Source organism: Abramis brama (assembly GCF_963993115.1).
Source record: "Abramis brama genome assembly, chromosome: 18".
Classification (NCBI taxonomy): Eukaryota; Metazoa; Chordata; class Actinopteri; order Cypriniformes; family Leuciscidae; genus Abramis; species Abramis brama.
In genome coordinates, this window is record NC_139980.1 from 21,179,751 (window position 1) to 21,206,782 (window position 27,032).

General features: G+C 39.5%; 1 protein-coding gene across 1 annotated transcript in view; it reads left to right on the forward strand.

Annotated features, from left to right (window-relative positions):
* The window catches only part of nrxn3b (neurexin 3b), a 436,638-nt gene extending 410,285 nt beyond the window's left edge, over window positions 1–26,353 (forward strand). Inside the window, exons 22-23 of the mRNA XM_084091093.1 lie at window positions 10,542–10,623; window positions 21,118–26,353. Coding sequence (XP_083947219.1) covers window positions 10,542–10,623; window positions 21,118–22,070 — 1,035 coding nt within the window. The 3' untranslated portion in view covers window positions 22,071–26,353. The remainder of the gene's footprint in view (window positions 1–10,541; window positions 10,624–21,117) is intronic.
* The last annotated feature ends 679 nt before the right edge of the window (window positions 26,354–27,032 follow it).

A 27,032-nucleotide genomic window follows, 5' to 3' on the forward strand; every position in this document is an offset into this window, starting at 1 on the left:
CTTTTGACATTGTCTAATTATTCCAAATGTATGTTAGGATATGTAATGACATTGGGACTATCTGTTTATCTTATGTTATTGTATAGTATTATTTTATTTATATATGAAGTATTGCATATACTATTTGAATAGCAAAATTTGCATTTTACATGGATTCAGTAATCGGTAACATCTGTAATATTAAAATGCATTATATATAAAGGCTTTAAGTATAATGCCTTGTAATGCACCTCAAGCTGCATTGTATGGCCTCATGAATAATTGTAACCATAATTATAGTACATTATAGTACATATCTATTCATTGTTATACCTTTAGAAAGGAAAATGCATTAAAACACATGACAAACAACCAATTTTAGATGTAAGAAGGAATCTGCAAATATTAAAATTCTATTTAACTTTGGTTACAATTATTTATGAATAGATATAACGCACTATAATGTACATTATCAATACCTTTAAAGGCTTTAAGTACCATGGTACTGTTTATTTTGAAAAAGTATAGCGCGATTTTGACACACCACCTCTCATGTATGGTCATAAAAGGGAAAAAACACCCTATTGTGATGCATGTTTCATTGACTTCATAATCTTGCTTGCACTGAAGCAAGATACTTTTCATTGGATACTTTTTTACTCTAACTCAAGTAATTATTAGCATTTTTACTTTTACGTTTACTTGAGTAATTATTTCTATACAGTAAGTATGTGTACTTTTATGATGATGTTTCAGATCAATCACTTATTATGTTACCATGTCAGCTAGGATGCAGACGTCTGTTCTGCTAAACTGTAGACTTAAACATTAACACAAAATTGTTTTTAATAAATTATTTTTAAGTATACACTTTACTTTCAATAGGATTTGTTGTGCTACAGCAGAGTAGTTCTCTGTAGTCACAGACAGTAGATGGGACATTAGTGGCATCTCTATGGTGCTCTGTGCTGGCAGAAAACCATTTCTGAGCTGTTATGGTCTGGACTAGCCTGTCCTCTGACACCACTTCTGCAGCTGGTCATGCACAAACACATCTGTCAAGTCCCTTCTGTGATTTCACACTCCGGGAAACTGTAGTGAACAGCATTGAGGAAATGTAGGGGTTGAGAACCCTCTGGTCTTGAGGAGCTCCATCAATGCCACATCTGCTCACATCTGTATTACAGTAACTGTCGCTTGGCTGGAGGTCTGCTATTATCCAGCACCATTATGACACCACCGTGAAAGTTTATTTGAGGATGAATTTTAATGCTTGTCATGGCTGATCTTTTGCCCTTAGCTTGTGAATCTCACTGATCAGCACAATCATCTGCTGGAAAAAAAGTATTTTCAAACAATTACTGGTCAAACACTAGCCCTAACATCAGACAGAAATCAATTATTATTGACGCAAAAGATGCCACCTTAAATTCTAGCCTTATGCGCTTGAACACACTGCAAAAACTACAACTGACTGCTAACTACCACATGTTCTGTAAGGAAATAACCGTCTATATCAGCAGGTATCATGTTGTTATGAAAATGCATATTGGAAGGCTCTGGTAAGATTACTTAAAATTAGAAAATCCTTCTGTCAGTCAAGTCAAGTCAAGTCATCTTCATTTATATATCGCTTTTAACAATGTAGATTGTTCCAAAGCGGCTTTACAGTGATAATAGGAAATTCAAGTAACAGAGATTGTTTTGGCTTTATAGCAGCTCTAGATTAAAGTTATTGTCCAGCTAAATTTAGTTTTGATTGATTCACTTCCGTCGCAACGACCATTAGTTATTAACTTAGGGGCCGCTTGCATGACACCGTTTTAACAGAAAACTCTTAAGTTCTCTTTACGCAAACTTTAAAAACGCGAACCTGTGAGAACGCTGATGGCGTGCACATGTGTATTACGAGTTCAGTTTATAGGGATGCGCGTATGAATATATGTGCGCAGGCGTGTAGTCCTTCCCTACAAACCAACCCTCAACAAACTACTTGTCTGGCCTTAAAATGTATAATACAGAATTTTTATCGCTTCCGCGTAGCCACATGAACCGAAATTATCCCGACAACGCTTTATCTGTAGAGAGATAAAGGGAGGGGAGGCCTTCACAGGGGAGAGACTAGTTGACACTTCAGGACTGTGTTGTCATCGCGTCCAGGCGCAGGTCCTTCATCAGATCTGGATACGGCCTGGATACGGCAGACTGCGGTAAATCTTGGGATAAACAGAGAGACTAATATTAGCGTAGATGCCATTCTTTTTCTGATGTAACGAGTACATCAGGATTTATGGGAAGTGTTCCCGGTTCCGGCTGATCTAATCTATGCAGCCTAACATTGAATTATAGAAGTCTATAATGTGTTATGTGTATGCTAGGTCAAAGAGATGTGTAGTCTAGCTTTGAACTGACAGAGTGTGTCTGCTTACCGGACAACGTTAGGAAGACTGTTCCAAAGTTTTGGTGCTAAATAGGAAAAGGATCTACCGCCAGCAGTCGATTTTGATATTATGGGTATTATCAACTGGCCGGAATTTTGAGATCGCAATAGACGTGAAGGATTATAATGCGTTAAGAGCTCGCTCAAGTACTGCGGAGCTAAACTATTTAGTACTTTGTAAGTAATCAGTAATATTTAAAAATGTATACGATGTTTAATAGGGAGCCAATGCAGTGTTGACAGAACGGGGCTAATATGGTCATACTTCCTGCTTCTGGTAAGAAGTCTAGCTGCTGCGTTTTGGACCAGCTGTAGTCGTGCAAAGGCAACCACCCATAATAGCATTACAATTAATCTAGCCTTGATGTCATGAACGCATGAACTAACTGTTCCGCATTTGTCAATGAGAGCATATGACGTAATTTAGATATATTTTTAAGGATATTTTTAAACATTTTTCATGGAAAAATTCAGTTTTACAGATACTTGTCACGACCGCCAAAGAGAATGAGCACAGGATCCAAAGTGCAGCAAGAGAGGTGTTTATTATAAAAAGGGTAATCCAAAAAGCGAAATCCAAAAACAGGCAAAGGTCAGAATCCAGGTAGGCAAATAACAAAAACAAGAAACAGACAAGGCAGGGAAAAACTCAGGCAACAGACGCGGTGTGACGTTAAACGTTGATCCACAAAGAACACAAGACAAACAGGGCTTATATACATGAATGACAAGGGGATAACAAGAGACAGCTGGTGATTACAAAATACAGACACCTGGGTGCAATTCACAGACAGAATTGTGGGAGATGAAGTTCCTAGTGCAAGACACCGTGGGGGTAAGGAGGACATCTAGTGGGTACCCGGGGAAACACAACCAGACACTGTGACATAACCCCCCCTCTACGGAGTGGCTCCCAGACACTCCAAGACGGAACACAGAACAAAACAAGAGATCAGGAGGGAGGTGGCACGGTGGAGGATCCAGGGGAGGGACGGGGGGCCAGGTCCATGCAGGGGAACAAACACGGGGGAACTCGGATAAGACAGGGGCCAGGGAAACATGGACAATAGGATGGGGAAACAGGGGAAAACCAAAAGCTTCTCAGGTGGCCGGGGCCAAGCGAACAATCCATCGGGTGGTCGGGGCAAAGGGAACAGTCCATCGGGTGGTCGGGGCAAAGCGAACAGTCCATCGGGCGGCCAGGGTGGAAGGACTGGAATCCGCTCTGGCTCTGGATCGGCTGGGCAGGCGACTGGCTCCGGCTCTGGATTAGCTGGACAGGTCTCAGGAACAGCCTCCTCCACAGCAGCAGCAGCGGCCTCAGGGACAGCTTCCTCCTCCTCCGCAGCGGAGGCTTCAGGGACAGCTTCCTCCTCCGCAGCAGCAGCGGCCTCAGGGACAGCTTCCTCCTCCTCCGCAGCAGCGGCCTCAGGGACAGCTTCCTCCTCCGCAGCAGCAGCGGCCTCAGAGACAGCCCAGAGTAGGGCAGGGGAAATGGACAGTTCGGGAGGCCAGGGCGGGCCACAGAGTTCGGGCGACCAGGGCGGAGACTTTCCCTCGGGCACTGGAACTGGCACCACCGGCTCGGGCGACCAGGGCGGAGACTTTCCCTCGGGCACTGGAACTGGCACCACCGGCTCGGGCACTGGAACTGGCTCGGGCACTGGAACTGGCACCACCGGCTCGGGCACTGGAACTGGCACCACCGGCTCGGGCTCAGGAACTGGCACCACCGGCTCGGGCTCAGGAACTGGCACCACCGGCTCGGGCACTGGAACTGGCACCACCGGAACTGGCACCACCAGCTCAGGCACTGGAACTGGCACCACCGGCTCAGGCCCTGGAACTGGCACCACCGGCTCGGGCACTGGAACTGGCACCACTGGCTCAGGCACTGGAACTGGCTCGGGCACTGGAACTGGCACCACCGGCTCAGGCACTGGAACAGACACCACCGGTTCAAGTGTGTGCGTAGCCCACACACACCACATGGCTGTGGTCATAATGACCAGTGTCGCAGTCACTGAGGGCTCAGGAACAGACACCACCGACTCAGAAACAGACACAGAAACAGACACAAGCACAGGCACAGACTCAGGAACAGACACTGGCTCCGGCTCAGGAACTGGAACAGACACTGGTTCCGGCTCAGGAACCGGAACAGACACAGACACTGGCTCCGGCTCAGGAACAGACACTGGCTCCGGCTCAGGAACAGACACCGGCTCCGGCTCAGGAACAGACACCGGCTCCGGCTCAGGAACAGACACCGGCTCCGGCTCAGGAACAGACACCGGCTCCAGACTGACAGCTGGCTGTACAGGCACAGTCTCCGGAGTGACAGCGGGCTGTACGGGCACAATCTCAGACCCGTGGTCGAGGCCGAGAGGTTTCCTCCTCCTCCGCCGTCTCTGATGGCGAGTGGACGGCTCTGGACTGGGTGGAGCCCGCGGCGGGGGAACCTCTGGATCGACGTGCGGCCAGAACGGGTAATGGGACGGGATCTCCTCCCGCCCACCTCCTCTGCGACCTCCGCGGGTACCGCGAAATTTTACCTGGCGGGTCCCCACGAAGGAATGTTCACGGAGGGGAACGTTAACCGACCTGGTTTGCCCGGTGTTCTTGCGCTGTGGCTCAGGGGAGTTGACCGCCATTCTCTCCTCCGTAATCTGAGCCCACAGTGCAAAGCATTCGAAAATGTTCATTCTGGGTTCTGATGCTGATGGTCCTCCTTGTTCCCCTCTGGCAGCGGGGGAATTGCGGCGGGCGCTCATACTGCTTGGATCCTAGGTGGTGGATCAATCTGTCACGACCGCCAAAGAGAATGAGCACAGGATCCAAAGTGCAGCAAGAGAGGTGTTTATTATAAAAAGGGTAATCCAAAAAGCGAAATCCAAAAACAGGCAAAGGTCAGAATCCAGGTAGGCAAATAACAAAAACAAGAAACAGACAAGGCAGGGAAAAACTCAGGCAACAGACGCGGTGTGACGTTAAACGTTGATCCACAAAGAACACAAGACAAACAGGGCTTATATACATGAATGACAAGGGGATAACAAGAGACAGCTGGTGATTACAAAATACAGACACCTGGGTGCAATTCACAGACAGAATTGTGGGAGATGAAGTTCCTAGTGCAAGACACCGTGGGGGTAAGGAGGACATCTAGTGGGTACCCGGGGAAACACAACCAGACACTGTGACAATACTAGACACGTGAGTTTCAAATGAAAGATTGGTATCAAAGAGCACACCCAGGTTCCTAACCGACGACGAAGACTTTTAACAGAGCAGCCATCAAGTGTTAGACAGTATTCTAGGTTTTTACGTGAGGAAGTTTTGTGTCCAATAATTAGAATCTCTTTTTTTTTTTCAGAATTAAGTAGTAGGAAATTACTAGTCATGCAATTTTTTATCTCAGCTATACATTCCGTTAATTTTGTGAATTGGTAAGTTTCGTCAGGGCGTGAAGAAATATAGAGTTGAGTATCATCAGCATAACAGTGAAAACTAATGCCATGCTTCCTAATGATATCTCCCAAGGGTAGCATGTACAGAGTGAACAGCAACGGTCCTAGTACTGAGCCTTGTGGTACGCCATACTGAACTTGTGATCGATAAGACATCTCTTCATTTACTGCTACAAACTGATAACGGTCAGATAAGTATGATTTAAACCATGCTAATGCAATTCCACTAATGTCAAAATAATTTTCGAGTCTATTTAAAAGAATGTTGTGGTCAATAGTATCAAATGCAGCACTAAGACCGAGTAACACTAATAGAGAGATACAACCATGATCGGATGATAAGAGCAAATCATTTGTAACTCTAATGAGAGCAGTCTCAGTACTATGGTACGGTCTAAATCCTGACTGGAAATCCTCACAGATATCATTTCTTTCTAAAAAGCAACATAGTTGTGAGGATACTGCCTTTTGTAGTATCTTTGACAGAAAAGGTAGATTCGAGATTGGCCTGTAATTTACTAATTCTGTATGATCAAGTTGTGTTTTTTAACAAGCGGTTTAATCATAGCCAGCTTAAAAGTTTTTGGTACGTATCCTAATGACAAAGATGAATTAATGATATTAAGAAGAGGATCTATGACCTCTGGAAGCATCTCTTTCAGTAGCTTAGTCGGTATAGGGTCTAACATACATGTTGTCGATTTAGATGATTTAACGATTCTTTAGATGATTTAAATTCTTCCTCTCCTATAGCAATGAATGAATCGAATTTTTCCTTAGGGTGACTACAATGCACTCCCTGATGCGATACTGTAGTAGACGGTTGCATAGTTATAATTTTCTCCTTGATATTATCAATTTTATAAGTGAAGAAGTTCATAAAGTCATTACTGCTGTGCTGCTTGGAAACTTCTGGGCTTGAAGCTTTATTATTCATTAGTTTAGTCACTGTTTCAAATAAATACCTAGGGTTTTGTTTATTTTCTTCTAATAGGGTTAAAAAAATAAGCAGATCTAGCAGCTTTTAAGGCCTCTCTGTATGCAATCGAGCTCTCCTTCCATGAAATGCGAAATACCTCTAGTTTTGTTTTCTTCCAGCTGCGCTCCATTTTTCTGGCTGCTGAGGGCCTGAGTGTGCTTGTTGTACCACAGAGTTGGACTATTTTCTTTAATCTTCTTTAAGCGCAACAGAGCAACTGTGTCTAAAGTGCTGGAAAAGAGAGAGTTAAAAGTTTCTGTCACAATATCGAATTATTCTAAGCTATCTGGGATGCTGAGATGATGAAACTGATCAGGAAGATTATTAATAAAGCAATCTTTAGTGGCAGAAGTGATAGGTCTAACATATTTGTAACATGGAGTCGTCTTTGCAGCCTTGGCTAAATAAAGTTTAGACGAGAATAGATAATGATCTGAGATGTCATCTCTCTGCTGCAGAATTTCAACGGCATCAACATTGATTCCATGTGATAATATTAGATCTAGAGTATGATTACGACAATGAGTAGGTCCTGACACGGTTGTCTAACTCCAATAGAGTTAAGAATGTCTTTAAATGCCAATCCCAATGCATCTTTTTTGTTATCTACATGTATATTAAAATCACAAACAATTAGGACTTTATCTTCAGCCAGTACTAACTCTGATAGAAAGTCAGTAAATTCTTTGATAAAGTCTGTATGGTACCCTGGTGGCCTGTATACAGTACAACATCATTTGTACATGTGTACATCATTTACACTATATATTGTTACATTAAGCACCAACACTTCAAAAGAATTATATTTGAAACTAGACTTCTTAGTAATTTTGAAAATATTACTATAAATTACAGCAACGGGGGAGGCCCTTTGCCTTTCAGACGAGGTTCATGTTTATAACAGTAATCTTGCGGGGTGGACTCATTTAAAGTAATGTAATCATCTGGTTTTAGCCAGGTTTCTGTCAAACACAGCACATCTAGGTTATATTCTGTAATCATATCATTAACAATAAGTGCTTTTGAAGTAAGGGATCGAATATTCAGCAACCCAACCTTTATCATTTGCTCATTTGTATTATATCTGTTTTTTATTTGTTGAACATCAATTAAATTTTTAACCTTAGATGGGTTTGGAAGTTTTTTCTATTTCCTAATTCGGGGAACAGACACAGTCACTATATACAGTATGATATCTAGGTGAAAGAGGCTCTATGTGATGGGATTTATCTGACCTTGGTGACGTGAGACGGCTAGCAGATGGTCGGTTTAGCCAGTCTGTCTGCTTCCTGACCTGAGCCCCAATTCATGTTTGAGCTCTAAGACCATGTGCCATATTACATAGAGTCAGTGACTTCTATGCTCACTTTCGTCATGTTGGATTTTATTCTCGTGTAAGACTCATTCACTAAATGAACAGCCAATCAGAGTGACTTCTCTCACCGACGAGCCTGACGCTGATTCAACATGCTGAATCGGGCGAACTCCCATTGACGTGAGTCTGACTAGAGCTGACGTGTGGAACATGAGTGTGACAGACGCTCACGGACAGCCAACCGTCGGCTTGGTGTGTCACGGCACTAAAACAACCCAAACCTAATCCTAACCCTCATCTTTACACATAATCTCACCCGACCTCCAACCCTAATTTCGAACCCCTACCCTTAATAGTATTTCTAGTCCGAACTGCGAATCTCAATGATCAGTCCAGATCCTGGGACCGGATTCCTGAAACATTCTAAAGAATACAATTATTCTTGACTGCTATATTCTTCTTGTTTTCTAATTTAAGAGTAAAGTTAAGAATATTTTGTATTCCCAAAAACATTTCCTAAGAATGTTCTTATCTTTTTTTCTTAAGATTGTCCTAAAGACAAAACCTTTGAATTCCTGAAATTAATGTTCTTAAAAATAATCACAAATAATCTCTTAAAGATAGGATAACCTCCAACAATCCCCAAAGGTTTGTTTAATGAATTTATTGGATTATTTATTCTAATATTTTACAAATATGAGCACATGAGTAAACTGAAGTGACATCAATGATCGATAATGTGAACAATGATCGTCCATGAATATGCGTGATGTGAGTTTTTGCTGAATTCTACAAAAATGAGTCAAATAGGGATGTCAGTTATTATTTTACAATGATGACTCAATGTTCAGAAGCATTCAACATATGAAAGCGTTCATACAAAGATGGAGAGCAAAATAATTCAACAGAACACACAGATAAAAAACGAAAGAGTGCCAGACTCCCGTCAAGCCAGTCTCAACGGAAAGTGTGCATGCTTATTGTATATGATTATGACTGTTATCTGTAGTCAGCACAAAACACTGTCTTTGAGGTGTAAGAACCATCATCAATCAGTTAATAGCAAAGCCTGTTGTTTTCTTGTTAAGAACAAAAATAACATGTTCTTCAGAAAAGTTTTTAAGAATTTCTGACAAATTGCACTTAAGAGCATTCTTACAACCTTTTTAGAATTTATCCTAAGAAATTTCTTAAGTTCTTAAGAAATGTTTTGTGAATCCAGACCCAGATCATAGAGCAGCTCAGCTCCAGTTGAGATTGCTCCTCCCAGAATTTTTTAGATGTCTCCATACCAAGCTGATGAGTTGCTTTAAGTTGATTTTTGTCTCATACATTTTCAACTTTTGTTGACTTTTGCTTTAAGTTGAGTTGATCAGTTGTTTTAATTAGAAGGACATCTAAAACATTCTGAGAGGTGGAAAATCACACACGGTGCCAGTTCTTTGATTAGAATGCAAAGTTCAGAAACTTAAACCTAATTCTTACCCTGAAATATGATTCATTGGTAGTAATGTGATACCACATGGATAAATTACGTTAAGATGATAAGATGGCGGGGACACTAGCATACCAGCATCCCAAACAATATATTCTGGTGGCCTATTTTTAGCAGCCTGGCTCACTGCCATACTTATTTAAATAATTGTATACTCTTAACACAAGATCAATGAAGAGTGTCTGAGATAATAATCTCTGCTAATCCCATTGAAAGTGTATCTCACTCAAACTATGAGCACATTAGTACAAATGTCCTTATCCATACAGCATCCTCTCCACCCTAGTACGCCTAGTAGACGCTTTTCCTGGCTTCAGCCGAACTCTGTTTCATTAGCCTGTCAAACTCAATAATAGTTAAAGCTCGTCCTCTCACCAGGCACTGCAAACTCAATCAGTGCTATGATTTCATAACCCTTGCTTTGTGACAGGGCTTATTTTATCGCGGCACCGATCCACTCTGATTAACAGTGCATGTGGGGTGAAATATAACACCGCCAGAGCGCCTGGGCTGGGGGAGAGCAAGAAGGCGGGAACAAGTGTGTTCATAAATCAGGATTGTGGGATAGAGGAAGGTGCTGATGGGCCAGCAGAAGGAAGCATCCAGAGACAGTGATTATCTGTGACGGCCCTCGAGAAGCTGGAGATGGTAGACGAAGTATGAAGAGTCAGCCACCATAAATAAACCCAAAGAGAAAAACAAACCTGACATTTCAGTCCCCATCCAGTCTGCTGCCCTTGAGAAATAGGGGAGAGAAGTAGAATATAATGCTTGCTCCATGATCCTTTTTGTGTTGGTAGATTTGGCTTCACTTAAATGTTTGTTCTGTTTGTTTTGTCTCCACACGCCTCTTGCTGATCCAGCAGACGACGGATGACATTGTGTCCTCCGCAGAATGTTCCAGCGACGACGAGGATCTGGAGGAGTGTGACGGGGGACACACAGGTGGGATGGGTGTGTTATGGTTGTGCTTGCTTAAACTTGGTCTCTCACTCTCTTATATTTGAGTTCTCCCTCTCAAAGCATCATCCCCATAAGAACCCAGTGTAACTTCAAAAGTGTCACTAAAAGACTCTCAAAAGCAATCAAAAGCATATATCTATAGTGATATTCAGTGGTCCCAAAATGATTAAATATCTGTATGTTGAATTGGTTTGAATATAAAATAACAAAGCAAATGGCATCTGCAAACAAATTATGCTAGATCTTTTCTTAGGAGAAACTTTTTGTGATAACTTTTAAGACACTTTTAATTTTTAAGTCACTTGACTCCAAAACATCAACTGTGGACATGTTCTACTAATGTCTGACTTTCAGAAAGTGTCTGTTAATTAATTATACTTGAGGCTATCATTATTTCAATAGTTGGTATGATACATAAAATCCTGATTAATTTATCAAATAAATCACTATGAATTGCATTGATACTGTAAATATTTGACTCTGATATATGAATATAGATTTGCTTTCAAGTTATGATACTTAAGAGAAATATTTAAGAGAAATTTGGCAGAAAACAAAATGTATTTGAACACAAGAATGCATTCTGTGTGAATAGCTCATTGCTTATTCTGTGCTGTGCTACGTTTTCTAAATTTTGAACAGTATATCTATTGAATATTTTTAACAACATTATTGTTTGCCTGAAAAGTGTTGGTCTTTAAATAAATGTCACTTGCTTTGATATTTTGTAATCTATTTTGCAGTGATATTCATACATTTTAAGGTGTGACTTAAGTGTCCAAACACTTTTTGGGACCACTGTTGTACTGAATCCAAATAGCTTGTGGACTGATTTGTCTAAATCGGTTCACATGCAGATGATATTGTAATGGAATTAAAAGAGTCAGGAAGCATTGGCCTGTTTCAGAGTTACGCTTTATTATGGGGCCGAACGTCACTAACATGGTTCTGTGTTTATACTAATTTTGTCCTCTCAGCAATCAACAGAGAGCCAAACTTTATTCCAAAAGTACAAAATTAGTATCAAACTCCATGTAGTTCACTCTGATGCTTCAAAATGTATCAATCCTGTACACAATGGATTTCTTGCAGTGCGTGTGTGTGTGTGTGTGTGCGTCTTTGACAGATGATACATTTTGAGATGTTTACAAATCAAAAAGAATAATGCTTTCAGCATAGAGATTTCTGATGTGTATCGGACTAACTGCAACAGAAACAACTCCTCCTTCCTGTTTGTTCCTTTGTTTCCTCACATTGAAGGCTTGCCTTTAAACATCTAATAGAGAACAGATATCTTCGAATTTCTGTGCTCACCTTTCTCCACATATAGCTTCTGTTTCCTCAAGGTTAAACAAATGTTTTGCGCAGTATGAGTATGACGTATTAATTTGTAAGTTTTTTAAAGAACTTGGGATTCATCAAACTCCTGCCGTCAGCCATCACAGTACATAAAAACCCTGCTGTTGATTTTTGTGCTTACAAGGCCATTATGGATGCTAGGGTTGTTTAGTTAATGAAAGTTCAGTGGTCTGCCTGCAGCCTTGTGGTCACCATGATTTTGCCAAGTAAGAAATGTTCCTGAATCAACATATTTTGTTGATCCTGGAACAACATTCCTGTCCGAATTCCTGCCCTAACCCCATCCATAACCTAAACCTACCCATAACTTATCCCTAAAATCAGAGGGAAATGATAGGTGAATAACACTGATGTAGAAGCACATAACCCTGGTTGTAAACCTAAACTTGATTGATTGCAGTGTTGTTCCAGGATTAATTCACTTCAGAATTAAAATTTCCTGATAATTTACTCACCCCCACGTCATCCAATATATTCATGTCTTTCTTCAGTCGAAAAGAAATTAAGGTTTTTGAGGAAAACATTCCAGGAGTTTTCTCCATAGTGGACTTCAACAGTTATCAACGGGTTGAAGGTCCAAATTACAGTTTCAATGCAGCTTCAAAGGAAAATAAGGGTCTTATCTAGCCAAACGATCATTCATTTTCAAAAAAAAAAAAAAAACATGTATATATTTATTGGGATCCTGTAGAGTCATTTGAAGCTGCACTGAAACTGCAATTTGGACCTTCAACCCGTTGATGACTGTTAAAGTCCACTATATCGAGAAAAATCCTGGAATGTTTTCCTCAAAAACCTTAATTTCTTTTCAACTGAAGAAAGAAAGACATGAACATCTTGGATGATGTGGAGCTGAGTAAATTATCGGGAAATTTTAATTCTGAAGTGAACTAATCTTTTAACAAAGATGTAGATCCAGGAACATGCTGTACTTGGTGAACTCACGTTCACATTTATGTATTGGTACCTCTCAACTGAAGGTGAACGTGATTTTACCTAGTACAGCGTGTTTCTGAATAGGAGTAGGGATAAGGTTAGGACCAAGTTTTCGGACAGGAATGTTGTTCCAGGATCAACACATTTGTTGATCCAGGAACATGACTTACTTGGAAAAATCACAGTGACCCTCAACTGAAGGGCCTTTAATTGCTCCAAAATGCCTTCGGAAAAAACTAATCAAGGCCCTTAAATTTACCTCGAACTACACCCTGAATTATACAAAGTATATGCCCTGCTTTGACCAGGATTATTTTTTTTTTAAACCCCCAATTCCAAATACACCAATTAAAACAGGTTTTGTTTGTTTGTTTTTTCTGTTCAGTCATAAAAACAACTTCTAGCAAAAGCAATGTTTTGTTATCATCGTTTTTAAAGTGTGTCATACCTGTTTACCTGGGAGGCTAGAATCCATACGGTTCCGTCATTACCTTTGACTTTACAGATGGCCCCTATTTATTTGTTTGTTCATTTTACAGCGTATTTCTCTCAAACTTACAAGGTCACTCTGCTCATTATACAAAGATTCACTCTCTGCAAGTTTTTAAACCTGATGGCAGTGCTTCAGATAAATTCTCCCTAACTGTGTTAAATCTAATACCAGCCCCAAGTCCTCTCAAATTCAGTGGCAACAGGAAGTATGCTTAGGGACGGTTCCAGTGTTAACTTTCATCTTTTCTCATCTGACATTCGATGCGAGTACACTTAGCCACAAACCACCACACTCATACGATTTCATGTTGACACAGAAATTCACATCATTAGTCTGACCTTCGCTTCAGATTTCTTGACAGTTTGCATGATACTTTTCTGTTCTGTTTCTGTTTTGGTTAAACCTTTTTTCATGTAGAAAAACATATTCCTTCTGTATCCACTCTTTGACATCCCATTTATGTGATTTTGGTTAATTTGCCGTATTTCCCAGCATTTTCACTTTTTTCCCCCCCAAAAAAGGGGGGCTTTTTCGTTGATGTCCTCATCCTTCCATTTTCCAGGATTAAAGATGATCCTCTTGTTTCATCTCATCTTGTGCCGCATGGAATTTTGGTGGTTGAAAAAAAAAAAAAACGTAATAATTCTCTTCCTCATTTTTGTTATGTTTTGTGCCATTAGGCTTAAAATTAAACATCCCCACATTCTATACAACAGGAAATAAAAGGCAACAAAATCTTTTCTTGCCATCATATATTTTATTTATAATTTTTGCCTTGTTCAGGCAACCCCATTCTGTCTCAAGAAAGTTGTGTGTGAAAGAATGACCCCCCCACCCCTCCATCCCTGATCTCATCTTTATTTCAGTGCCTTTCTGCATAGACATGTCTGTTTGAATGCAGATGGCATAAAAAGAATTTTATTGCCACAAAAGTATATCTGTTTTTCTATTCTATTTGTTGCTACTGATCTGATCAGTCGCGTTTGTGGCATGCATTGATTGCAAACTAACCAATCCCCAGTGGGAGATATCCATCATGACTCTTGCATGGAAGTTATCGGCTCCATCTTGTGTGCTTCTCCACCCATGCGTTTGCTAACGGGCTGACCGTTTGTGCTGACGTGCTTATCATCTGTCTGTGTGCTGATGTCTTTGTCTTTGACTGTTCTATCTGTCTGATGTCCTGCTGATGTCATTTCTTGTATTTTTGCACTGTGTTCTGTGAAACTCTTGAACACTTTTGAACTGATGGGAATTCCACAAAAGGGAAAATGAAACATTATATAATGAACAGGGGTTACATTTGAATTACAGGGGGAAACTCTAAAATCTTGTCGTGATTCTAATGTTCTAAATAGGCATGGCTTGGCATGATGATATAAATGATCAGTTTTTCAAAATAGGCATAATGGTTAGGGGCTTGTCAGGGTGTTTTAACAAAAACACAGTGTATAGAAATCAATCATTTAGTAACAATAAATATTTTATTATATGATATGATTAATATCATATTTTTTAATATGATGGTTTCATTATAAATATGGTGGGTATCTCTAAGACCCAACTTAATATATGATATTTACCATCTGAATCTAACCATGTCCTGTCATCTAATGGAACAGTCAGCAAGCTGGTCAGCAAGTTCCTGTTAATTATTGTGCCTTCATCCCCAACAGCATGGGTGCCTTTTACCCCAAATACCTTACTTAAAAAAATAAAAAATCCATTGTTGAAAAACTGTTGCTTTAATTATCTTGAACCAAAATGAAAATCATTAAGACTTTTGTCTCAAATATACTCAATAATTTTAGAGATTCTCATTTGCTACTTAAATCTACAACATTTTAAAAAACATCAATTATTAGATCAAATTAGCGCAGAATCAACTTTGCATTGCGGCCCCCGATCGCATCAAGGATCAGTCAAATTTCCACGTGCATCTTGAAAAGCGGATGTTTTGGAAAGTGCTGTGGAAAATTTTTGTGCAATCGAAGTTGTTAAGAGGAAAATAAAATCAAAGGCGCCTTTAGCCCTGTTGTACCCTATACGAAACAAATCACCGTAAGCGTACATTGGTTGTTGTACGTATAGTGGCAGTTTGAAAAATTAAATGTCCGCTGAGTGGTGCTACAAGATTAATGACACTAAACCTAACTGACCCTAAACCCTAAACTTAACCGACAGTTTTAACAAAAGCAAAAGTGAGGTACAAACACATTTACTGAAGAAACCATCGTAACTTGTGTTTCACGGGACTCGCACTCAAGTGCTCTGCATTGCAACTAGGTGATCAACCCAACAAGTATACTATGCCCGAAAAGCTTTACATACAGATGTCTAAATGAGTAGAGGCACATTTTTCCAGTGAGCATACTGTATGTTGATGACTAGTTTATAGGAGTGAACTTTGCCTAAAGACTAAAAATAAACTCAAACTCATGCACAAAACAACTGACATTGGGGGTGGGTAGTGTAGTTCAAGAAGGAAGAGTCTTTTAATGTAAAACTGATGCTGGGTCTGTAGGGACCCTAAGGTTTCATCGTGCTGTCATCGGCGCAGTTTATTGAGATGGAAAAACAGTCTTCAAAGCAAGACATCAGTCAGGAGCATGTGGAGAGGTGCACAGAGAGCATGGGACCCTAAGGAACGGGTCACTGAACCGCTGGCAGTTTGGTCACTGGTCACTGAAGTTTGGTGTAGTCAGGCCCCGTTGGGCCGGCTATCACTTTGAAGCAGGTCTCAATTAAAGGTTAACTGTTTAAAGCTTAATGGCCATATAACACATTGTGCAGCAGACAGTGGTCGCATGCCTCTGGCTTAGGATACCAGAATAAAAATTACTGTGTGAGAAAAAATTCAAGTTTTAGTGTCAGTACTACATTAAACTGCTATATATAATGTTGAATATAATGTATAATAATGCAATGGGGGAATATTTGTGGGTCCTGATAATGCCAAATGTTTTATGTTACCAGTAAAAAGTGGCCTACATTATTTAAATATATCTAGACAGTGACAGAGTGCAAACATATTCGTCTAAAATAATTCTGTATTTCAGCTTCAGAATCATCAATATTTTTATTCTGGTGTCATTATTGTCCTGTACATTGGGTTTCCAGCACCAAGTCCAAGCCTATTCATTTACACACACAATGTAATACCAAATTTAGCATTTTTTTAAACCTTTTATCATATGTCTTGGAGTATCGCAATAATATTGTATCATGAGTTCAGTATCGTGATATTTAATCATGACTTGTGGGTATCATTATACCTCTAGTATTTACTTAAAAGTACGACAGAAAAAAAAACACAGCATTTTTTTTATTATTTTTTTATTTGCTCCTAAGTAATTGAATGTTAACATTCATGTATTTACAGATTAATTAAATAAAAGTAAAAAGCTCATAGTACAATGTTGAATTCACTGATAAAGTTTTAAATAACTCTTTATTAAATAATTATTAAATAACTGACAATGTATGAGCACAATTTACTGAAAAATAGCCATGTTTGAAATCTCAATTCATACAGGATTAACTTTAACCAAGGAGGGCGGAGCTTAGTGCTGGCTCATTTGCCCAATCCCAGTGCAATCTGATACTTTGAGGAAGTGTCATAAAGGTCAGTTTTTGTATCTATAAAAACAGCCCCTCAGCAGTTACGCGGCCTTCTCATTTCCCAGGGTTTTCAGTTCTCATACTGCTGATGAGTTATCAGAGGAAAACCACAATAGTCGCAGACTGGGCACAATGCATGGTTGACATAAAAGGATTTGACTGAACCACAGGGGCCAGCTCACACATACTCCTCTTTTAGGGGATCAGGCAGGTTTAGCCCCACACACCTGCGGCATCCATTGCTGTTTGGCTCGACTCAGCAAAAACAAGATGGTCACGGAGTTTAGGCACGGATATCTGGACCAAGGGCACTTGGATTTGGTTGGGGCCGCAAGAGAGAGAGCACTACTGTGAATGTCAGCTGTTATGGTTAATTTCTTTCGTTTCGCATCCTCTACCCTGTAAATGTGGAATTTTGTGCCGGAGACATTTTTAGAGAGCATTAACAGCTGAGAAAGAGGGTGGCCCTTCACATTTGTTTACAATAATGAACTCCTGTAAGCAAATGCAGAGAACGCTGCAATCTAGCTGAGCTGGAGGCTTAATGCAGTGTGGAAGTGTTTACTATGTAATGGAGCTTAGCCCAAAGAACGTTTCCTCCTATCTCCTCTCTGCAAAACAAATACAGTCCCCTAAGACAAGCACACAATGTTTGAGCTGAATTAAAACACTGTGAAAATGATCATAGCTAATGTGCGATTAAAGTATTTACTGAGACATGTCGGGGTCTTCTGTGACGCTGTCTATGTGCCTGTGGTTTTAGTAGATGCCTTCATCTTCATCAAATCATCTGAAGCCAATAAATTCACCCATTTAGCTCAGGACGAACTAGGGAATCAGTGAAACGTGATAAACAAAGCAAAATTAGTTTCAACTGTTAAACTAATTTATACGAGGTTTTTGTAGGTTTAGTAAAAATTGTCCACTTGTTTTGAGTCATTAAATTGCTCTGCTCACCAGATAATCAGTAACAGTATCAACCATTGAAAAAACCCATACTGATTAACTGCATAATACAATAATCTCTCTCATATCCTACATGCATACAAATTTAAATGCACTCTTTTTTGATGGATCTGTTAGAGACATCTCACAGATATGTTTTCTGTCTTGTAAAGATGCTAATTTGTGGAATTCCCAGTCTTTACTGTCATTTATGTTGAGCGAACGGCTGTTGGTTAATGCAATGATTTCTGCAGAATATTTCTGTTCTAAATTGGCCGAATGCATTCAGGATTAGCATTATGTTCAAGTGGTCATAAGATCAACGAGGTCTTTATCTCTGTATTGAGATTGAGGTTTGGTTGATTTGAGTTGATATCCCACAGCCTTTAGCCCATGGATTTCTCAATATCCTGTAACCCTGTTCTCAGCCCTCCTGATCCAAGCTTGCAGTGCTGTGATTCTACTTTCCCTAAATGCAACTTGTTAAAAACCATGATTTCACCTTGCAGTGAAAATAAAAAAAAAAAAATAAAAAAGTGATTTTCCTCCTTTTCCTGAAATACACCCTCCCCTGCTTTGTGCTGTCAAACTACTAACAATAGATTTACAAAAGAAAACTAATAATGGTGTTATTAGTTGTGAAGGTGGTGACGGTACAGTGTCCCTCCTCTGTTTGCCTTCACTATGTGTTTTCTGATTATTTCAATCTTGATAGTGTGAGAGAATTTTTTTCAGTTATTCATTTTTATTGCTTATACATGTATACATGTGTATACATGTATATCGTCTGGTTTGTCTATATTTATATATGTATTTATATTTATATGTGTATATTTATATATGTTCTATATTGATTCCTGTTTAGGTTTTTTTTTTTTTTCTTGATTAGCTTGATCAATATTTGATATCTTTGATAGCTTTATATACAAGTATTTATTTATACAGATAATTTTTATTAAGAAAAAAAAGATGCTAATTTTTATTCACCACTATCTACTACAAACATTCAAAATCAGTTAAAATTGTAGTCATTATTTTTCCCAGTGGAAATCTGACTCTAAATTGTTTAAATCTAAATCTGACATTAAAACTGCATGGGACAGAAGTTGCAGCTTAGGGTCAGTATGAGTGTCAGTCTTGAGTTCTATATGATCTGGTAGATGGGCATGTATATGCTCATTGTTTGTATATCCCCATCCCTTCCTTACAGCCCAAAGCTCTATTGCCGCCCGACCGCTTCGTACCGCCCTTACATGGACATGGCAACTGACGTACACGTTCACTTCCATCTATGTCATTTCCTACCTAGTCTGTTCATAGACCCCTCCCTTGCTCGCTCTCTCTCTCTCTCTCTCTCTCTCTCTCTCTCTCTCTCTCTCTCTCGACCCTCCCTTTCTCCTCTTATAGCAACAGTACAGTATGTACAGTCATTCTATTGTTTAAGAATTCATGTTAAAAAAGAAAATATGTATCTGTAGATACTTCAAAGCTAAATTATCTTAAAAAAATGTACAGTTTTCTTTTGTAGAGAAAATGATTTATTTATCAAAAGAAAGAACAAATGAGCAGAATGGTGAAGTTATTTTTCATGTCATGGTGTGAATGTATGTGTCGTTGCCTCCCTGTATCATCTTGTCTAAGAAAAAATATTATATCTAAAATTAGAGGATAAATTGATTGCCTAATTACATTTTTAAAGATTAACCATACTTATTCCCAAGCATTCTTACACAACTTTCTTTTGTAAATTTTTTTCTTCCTGCCAAAATCATGCGGGCAATTTGTTGATGTAAGTCACAGAACTGTTGGTATGCTTCCACCTTTTGATGAATTGTTTAATAGACTTATTATTTTTTAGAATCATTTTCTTTTTTATGTGCTTACTACTCTCTTTTTGACTGTGCATTTGGTTTGCGAATGTTTCTAGTGATTTGCTCTAACCATTAACCAGTTGTTTGCATTGCTTTTCATTTTTCTTTCCTTTCCTTTTGTTTCTTTTGGTCTGTTGTTTGAGACCTGTGTTGCCTTATAGTGCCCTATGTTTGTAATCAGCGAAGCCACCTTGGCGTAAGTTTGAGCAGATTCAATCAACATCTGGATGTATCCCTTGTAACAATAAAAAAAGGAAAAAATCTTCAAGAAATGTACAATAGAAAAACATGTGTCTTCATGAAAAACAACCAGGTTTTATTTGTAAAAGCATTGGGCCTTATTGTAAATTGTTAAAAAAATCCATTAACCATGTGAGCTGAATGCGTCAGTTTACTTAGGAATGGTTTTACGTTTTAACTTAAATGAAAAAAAATGTTTTAAATTGCATGAAGCCCAATGTGTGTATGTAATGTTTTCAACAATTAAAATATCACCCTCAATGTGAATCGTGTGAATCAAACCTATAGTATGACATTAAGTGTTCACATATAAGACGAAACATTCAGGTGTTGTTGAACTGTCTTGCGACTTGTGCCATTGTGGCAATTTCATAAGAACTGTCAAAAGGCAATTGGCTTTCATCTCAAGTGTGACAGACTTGAAAGAGAAAAGTAATAAAGTGATTTCCTCTACAGTCTTGATAAGCCGCTCAGAAAATTAGAAATCTCAATACAATAATGGTATTTTTTGGGAGTGTTCCATATATTACGCTCTTCATTGGTCTTACGTTTGTTGATCCAACATGATGCTTACACGTAATTTTCCTAAATGAATTCACAATGTGAGCAGTCAGATCAGCTCAGTTTTTTACTTTCACCTCTACACTTCTCAAGATGTAGCAAAATTAAAGACTATGTTCATTAGTTTAACTTGTTTCGGACGCTCCAAGTGGCAGGGGCACAGTAATTGTGAGTAATAGGTGTTATGTAGAGGTCAGTTAAATACGCCAAAAAGAAAGCTCAAGACCCTGCATGTCCCTAAAAAGCCTTTTGATAAATGTACCTGGCATTTTCACATTTCCGTTCTTTCTTTCTGTTCTTTCTTGGTTTGTTTTGGCCAAGAGTGTTTTTTGTCATATTTCTTTCCAAATATTCTTGCTTTGCTTTAATTGGTCATGTACAGTTGCCTGTTTAGCAAGCAGCTGAACTTGAATGGAAACTAATTTCCTTTCTTCTTCTTCTGCTTCCCAGGAGGGGAGTTAGTCATCCCTGTTCTAGTCGAGGATCCCATAGACATTCCCCCTGTTTCCACTCGAGCCCCTTTCATCCCCCTTCCCCCGACCCTTCACCCCGTCCTCACCATTATTAAGACCACAAAAGAGTCCCTGTCAATTGCCACCGAGGCGGGGGTACCTTGCTTGTCGCACCAAGGCAGCGATGATTGTGATGATGATGATGGTGATGATGATGATGGTGATGGCTTGGTGATTTCGGGGTTTGGCTCTGGGGAGGCCTTCGACTCTAGCCTCCCCCCTACTGACGATGAAGATTTTTACACCACCTTCTCCCTGGTAACAGATAAGATCTTGACCACGTCGACTTACGAAGGTGGCTACAAAGCTCTCGCACCCAAGTGGGAAGTAAAGGACTTTAAACCTAGCAAGGCCTCTGAGGCAGGCAGGACTACGGCCATCCCCCCTCTGCCTGACCTCAGGAGCTCGTCCCCCGTCATGCCCGAGGCCGCTCCTAAAATCCCTGCCGGGAAAATGAACAACCGTGAGATCAAACCCCAACCGGACATAGTGCTGCTCCCACTCCCCACATCTTTGGACATGGATGGCACCAAACCGAAGGGGCCGTACATCACGCAGCCCATGTTGCGTACCATCCCCAGCGCCCTGCCCACCGAGCCGGGTATCAGGAGAGTGCCCCCTGGTGCCTCGGAGGTAATACGCGAGTCCAGCAGCACTACGGGCATGGTGGTCGGGATCATCTCTGCTGCCGCCCTGTGCATCCTCATCCTTCTCTATGCCATGTACAAATACAGGAACAGGGACGAGGGCTCCTATCAGGTAGATGAAACACGGAACTACATTAGCAATTCGGCACAGAATAACGGCACGGTAGTTAAAGACAAACAGCCCAGCACTAAGAGTGCCAGCAACAAGAGACCCAAAGACAAGGACAAGGAATACTATGTATAAAACGAAATACAAATGACAAAATACAAAGAAAAAAAAACTTGAACAGGAAACCGTGATTTTACACACAAAAAAGTCCTTTAAAAACTCAAACTCATTGAGTCAAAATGAACCCATTTCCAAGCTCTGTGATCTGAAGCACACTTAAGCGTACGTTAAGCGTATAGGGAGAAGGCAAATAGGACTCTGGGGACCTTGATACCTTATTTTCTGTCTGGTTGTGGGACAATGCCAGTGTAAAATATCTCATTGTTACATTGTTATCCCTCAAGTGACTTTCTAAGGTACAAAATACTTGGTGTAAAAAAAAAAGACAAAAGGAGAAAAAAAAGCAACCCTTGTCCATTGTAACCCTGTACAAATCAACGCAGATCATGGGTAATGGTCATGATTTTGGGCATGCATGTGATGTGTGTGATGTAGTACTGATATCTTTGCAAAGAGGAGATCTAGAGGATGTTGTTTTGAAGATGCAAAGTGGGAAAATTTGCCATAAAACAGTACTTTTCTAACCCAAGCAGGAGAAGAAATATTCCATTAAACAAATGTTTTTTTATTTGTTTTTTTAGCATACTCATTTTTCCTTTGTTTCTGCTTTTATTTCTCATCCTTTTCTCTTCCAGTGTCCATCAAGTACTAACTTGCTTTAATATTCGTATTCTGATTGAGCTCTGCCATGTATAAACAGATTCAACTGAAAAAAAAATCCATCTATTACAAATGGAAAACGAGATATTCTACATTAAATTTGCGATTCTCCTTTCAGTTTTGACTGCTTAAGTCATTTGCTACACACGTCTCAAATATGGAGCAACTGTGAGCAAAGCAATCTGTTGTCTGAAGGAGGGCTGAAATATGATTTGCGGAAGACGAATTCAATGTGAATGAGTGTATATTTCATGTTGTCACAGTCAACTGTGTCAAACAATAAATATGTTTACATATTTTATTACATCATAGATGTGGTACTTTGTAGCTCATTATTGTACATAACATTTGATTTTTAAATTTTCATACTCTATCTGTACCAACTGAACAAACATCTAGTTTATCCAAAAGTCTGAGCCCACATTGAAAATCTGTAAAACATTCAAAACGTTATATAAGCCTGGAAATGAGCAGAAGTACATGTACTGTAACAAAGTAATGGTGTGATGTACAGTGAAGAAGAAATAGGTTGCTAATCAATAAGCTAATTTGTCCAACTCCAAATCTGACAATGGATCTAATTGCTTCCATTGATGTGCACAAATTGTGCTGGGATAACATGGATCAGCTGGTCAAACTTGTAGAGTCCAGGCTGCTATGGGGTAAATCAAAAGGGGGACATACCAAAAACAAAGACAAATATAGCTGCAAGCAGCAATTACCGGGGCCAAGCAGAATAAGACGAGAAGACATGCCAACATGTCTGAAAGTGTCAGACCAACTGCAACAATGAGCAATTAAAGACTTTAAAGAGGATTTTATGCAAAATGCCTGAAAAATCATAGAAACAATAATTAAAAATATAATTTTATGGATTATCACTTTCGACCAATAGGTGGCGCAGTTACAAAACTGATGTGATGTGGTCAGAGTGAAGTGACAATGACACATACAAAGTTTGGTGTTAATATGTCAAGGCATTGCAGAGATAAAGCCTGAATAGTGCTATTAGCATCATGCCTCAACTTTGCTGCTGCGCTATACGAAAACGGTTTCGTCTATCGACACGAAATCCATAACTTTTAGTCGGCACGGTCTGGAGATGATACGATTCGATTTTGGTGAAAATCGGACAAACGGTCTAGGAGGAGTTCGAAAAAGTAGGTTTTGACTGAAAATCAAGATGGCGGGCAGGAAGTTCGGCCAAATAAGGAAAACTTGGTATCTATGTTCTCGGCTTGACCCAAGGAATCTATTAAGACCAGTGGCATTTCAATAGCCAGATTTATTCAAAAGTTATTAGCCTTTTTGGAAATTTTGTTATAACTTTTGACCACTAGGTGGCGCTGTTTCGAAATATTTTGAATACCTTCAGGGGATGGTGCTGAAGGCACATTCTAAATTTCGTAATATTACACCAATGCATTTGTTTAGTATAGCATTGCATTTCACAAAACTGTTTTGAAGTCAATGGGAATTTCATGTTTTGTTCTATTATAGCGCCACCAAGAGGCTCAGTCCCACAATTTTTTTTACGTGTCCTCAGAGTGAGCCCATACATATGTGTGTCAGTTTTGGTGAAAATATCTCAATTGACTTCAGAGTTAAAGACATTTATATGAAAAAACATGTAAAAAATCACTGACACATGACTTTGATTGAATTTTACAACCCCTTACTATCGATATTTTCGCATTTGGGCATTGGCATTTAGCTATCGACCTATGTTTCTGGTTTCGTCTCGATCGGACAAACGGTTTCAAAGATATAGCCAAATGTTTTTTAAGCGCTAAATCACAACGCTACACAAACCGTAAGGAGAAACCTAGCATGTTTGGTATCGTAGGACTCGGCAATGATTCAGGAGTTTAATGAGATTAGTCTCGTGAAAATAAGTCGACCACACCTAAAGTTATAAGCATTTGGAAAAAAAAATTCACCACTAGGTGGCGCTGTTTCGAAACTTCTCAGGTTCTTTGAGGACATCGTGCTGATGACCCATACCAAGTTTCGTAACGATCCGTTCATGCGTTCTTAAAATATGGCATTTTAGCACAAAATTAAAAATGGCCGACAGTCAAAATGGCCGATATGGTAAAATTGGATATCAGTCGACTCGACATGTTGCCCTGAATCTAACAAGACCAATTTTATGATTTTTGGACAAACTGTTCAGAAGTTATAAGCAAAAATAGCCATTTTTCATATCTCCGGACCAGTAGGTGGCGCTGCGCCGAAACGCAGCATGTAGCCTCAGGTCATGCTTGTGATGACATGTACCAAGTTTGGTCTGAATACGATAAACCGTTGCGGAGATACAGCCTTATGACTGTTTTTGCAAGCGCTACGTAAAATTTGTTCGAGCGTTTATCGAAAACGGTTTGACGAATCAATTTGAATTCCATAACTTTTGGTCAGCACTGCCTGAAGATGATCTGGTTCAATTTTCGTGCAAATCGGACAAACCGTCTAGGACGAGTTCGAAAAAGTAGGTTTTTCGAAAAATTCAAAATGGCGGCCATATTTTTATGACGGAAAATGACGTCATAGGGTGAAATCGAATCGTCATGAGCTCAGGAATCAGAGGAAAAAATAATTTTGTTGATTGGCCTTACAGTTCAAAAGTTATTAGAAAAATATTAGTGAAATTTTGGACAGGTGGTGGCGCTAGAGGGAATGACTTAGACACACCAAAATTGGTGTATTTAATGTTGGGACTATCCTCTATCAGAATGTCAAACCAAAACAACTTTCCCGCAATCGGTTCTATGGGCTGCCATAGACTCCCATGGCGGAAGAATAATAATAAGAAATGGAACAGATACAATAGGTGCCTCCGCACCTTCGGTGCTTGGCCCCTAATAATAAGAACCGGAAAAAATACAATAGGTGCCTCCGCACCTTCGGTGCTTGGCCCCTAATAAGAACGGGAACAGATACAATAGGTGCCTCCGCAACTTCGGTGCTTGGCCCCTAATAATAAGAACGGGAACAGATACAATAGGTGCCTCCGCACCTTCGGTGCTTGGCCCCTAATTAAAAACTCAACTCAAATTCCTTTATTTTGCTATGACAAAAACAGATGCAAAACAGACACATTTTAACTCTGTGGTCTCAGACATTTGGACCTCACTCTATATGCATAGTGTTATGAAAGATGCTATTCTGTCTCAATGGTGTTACTAAGTCAGATGTGTGAGAAGACATCAACTGGTTGAAAACACCCTCCGCATTAACAATGCTCCATGTTACTGGTTATTTTACTACTGGTTCTTGTTTTTTATTTAAACAAGCTTACAAGAGCTCATAATAAAGGTGGATGATGGATTGGATTCATACTGCCACCACATTTCTGGAGTCCATGATTATTTGTTTTTTGTCTGTGTCTCATTCTGTGTATTTATGATTTTCACCATGTTGCGCTGTTGAGTTCTATAGGTTTGTTGCATTATGACCATTTGTGTCTGCAGTAGTGGAATTCCTCATCTTTTTTGCTCATGTATATTTATTCTTTTTTTCTTTTTTTTTGTTCAACACATTACAGCACTTAATTTTGTGTTATTGTTTTCAGTTCATCAGTTATTGTTTTCACTCTTGACAGCTATGTCCAGCAATAAAATGTTCCCAGTTGTTTTCAACGCTAGTGTGACATTTTCTGTTTCTTATCCCAAGTTTCTAACATACCACTGGTTAATGATGACATTGCAAATTACTTCACTACAACAGAGTAGAGTTTAAAAGTAAATATTTAGTAGCCTTGTCATGAGCCATCAGAAATTAAGAGATTGTCAATGTGATTTCAAGTTTTTGAAAAAAAATAATTCCTGGAGAGATATCCTACCCAAAATCCTGAGAAGAGATCTACCAATCAATTGTTGTTACCATGAAAATGGGAATCACATCAAAAGAGTTCAGTAGTGACCGCCAACTCTCATAAAGCATTGCCAATGACACAGCAGTGTTGAGAATGTGTATGTCTGTGTTTGAACATTTTTCAATAAACCTTAAATATGCTGTACTTTATCAAAAGTCAAGTCAAGTCACCTTTATTTATATAGCGCTATATCCGATACAAATAAAAAGCAGCTTTACAGTGATAAACAGGAAAATAATTCAATGATGCAAACAATGAAGCAAATAATTCAATGATGCAAAATAATTCAGTTCGTTTCAGCTGTACAGCAGCTCTAAAAGAAAATAGTGTTATTGTTCAGCTGGGTTCAGTTCAGTTTCGTTGTGAAGATCACCAATTATAATTTTTTTATTATTTAATCTATAAAGCAGTTCTGCAGAAAAAGTTATTCCATTGTCCAGTTC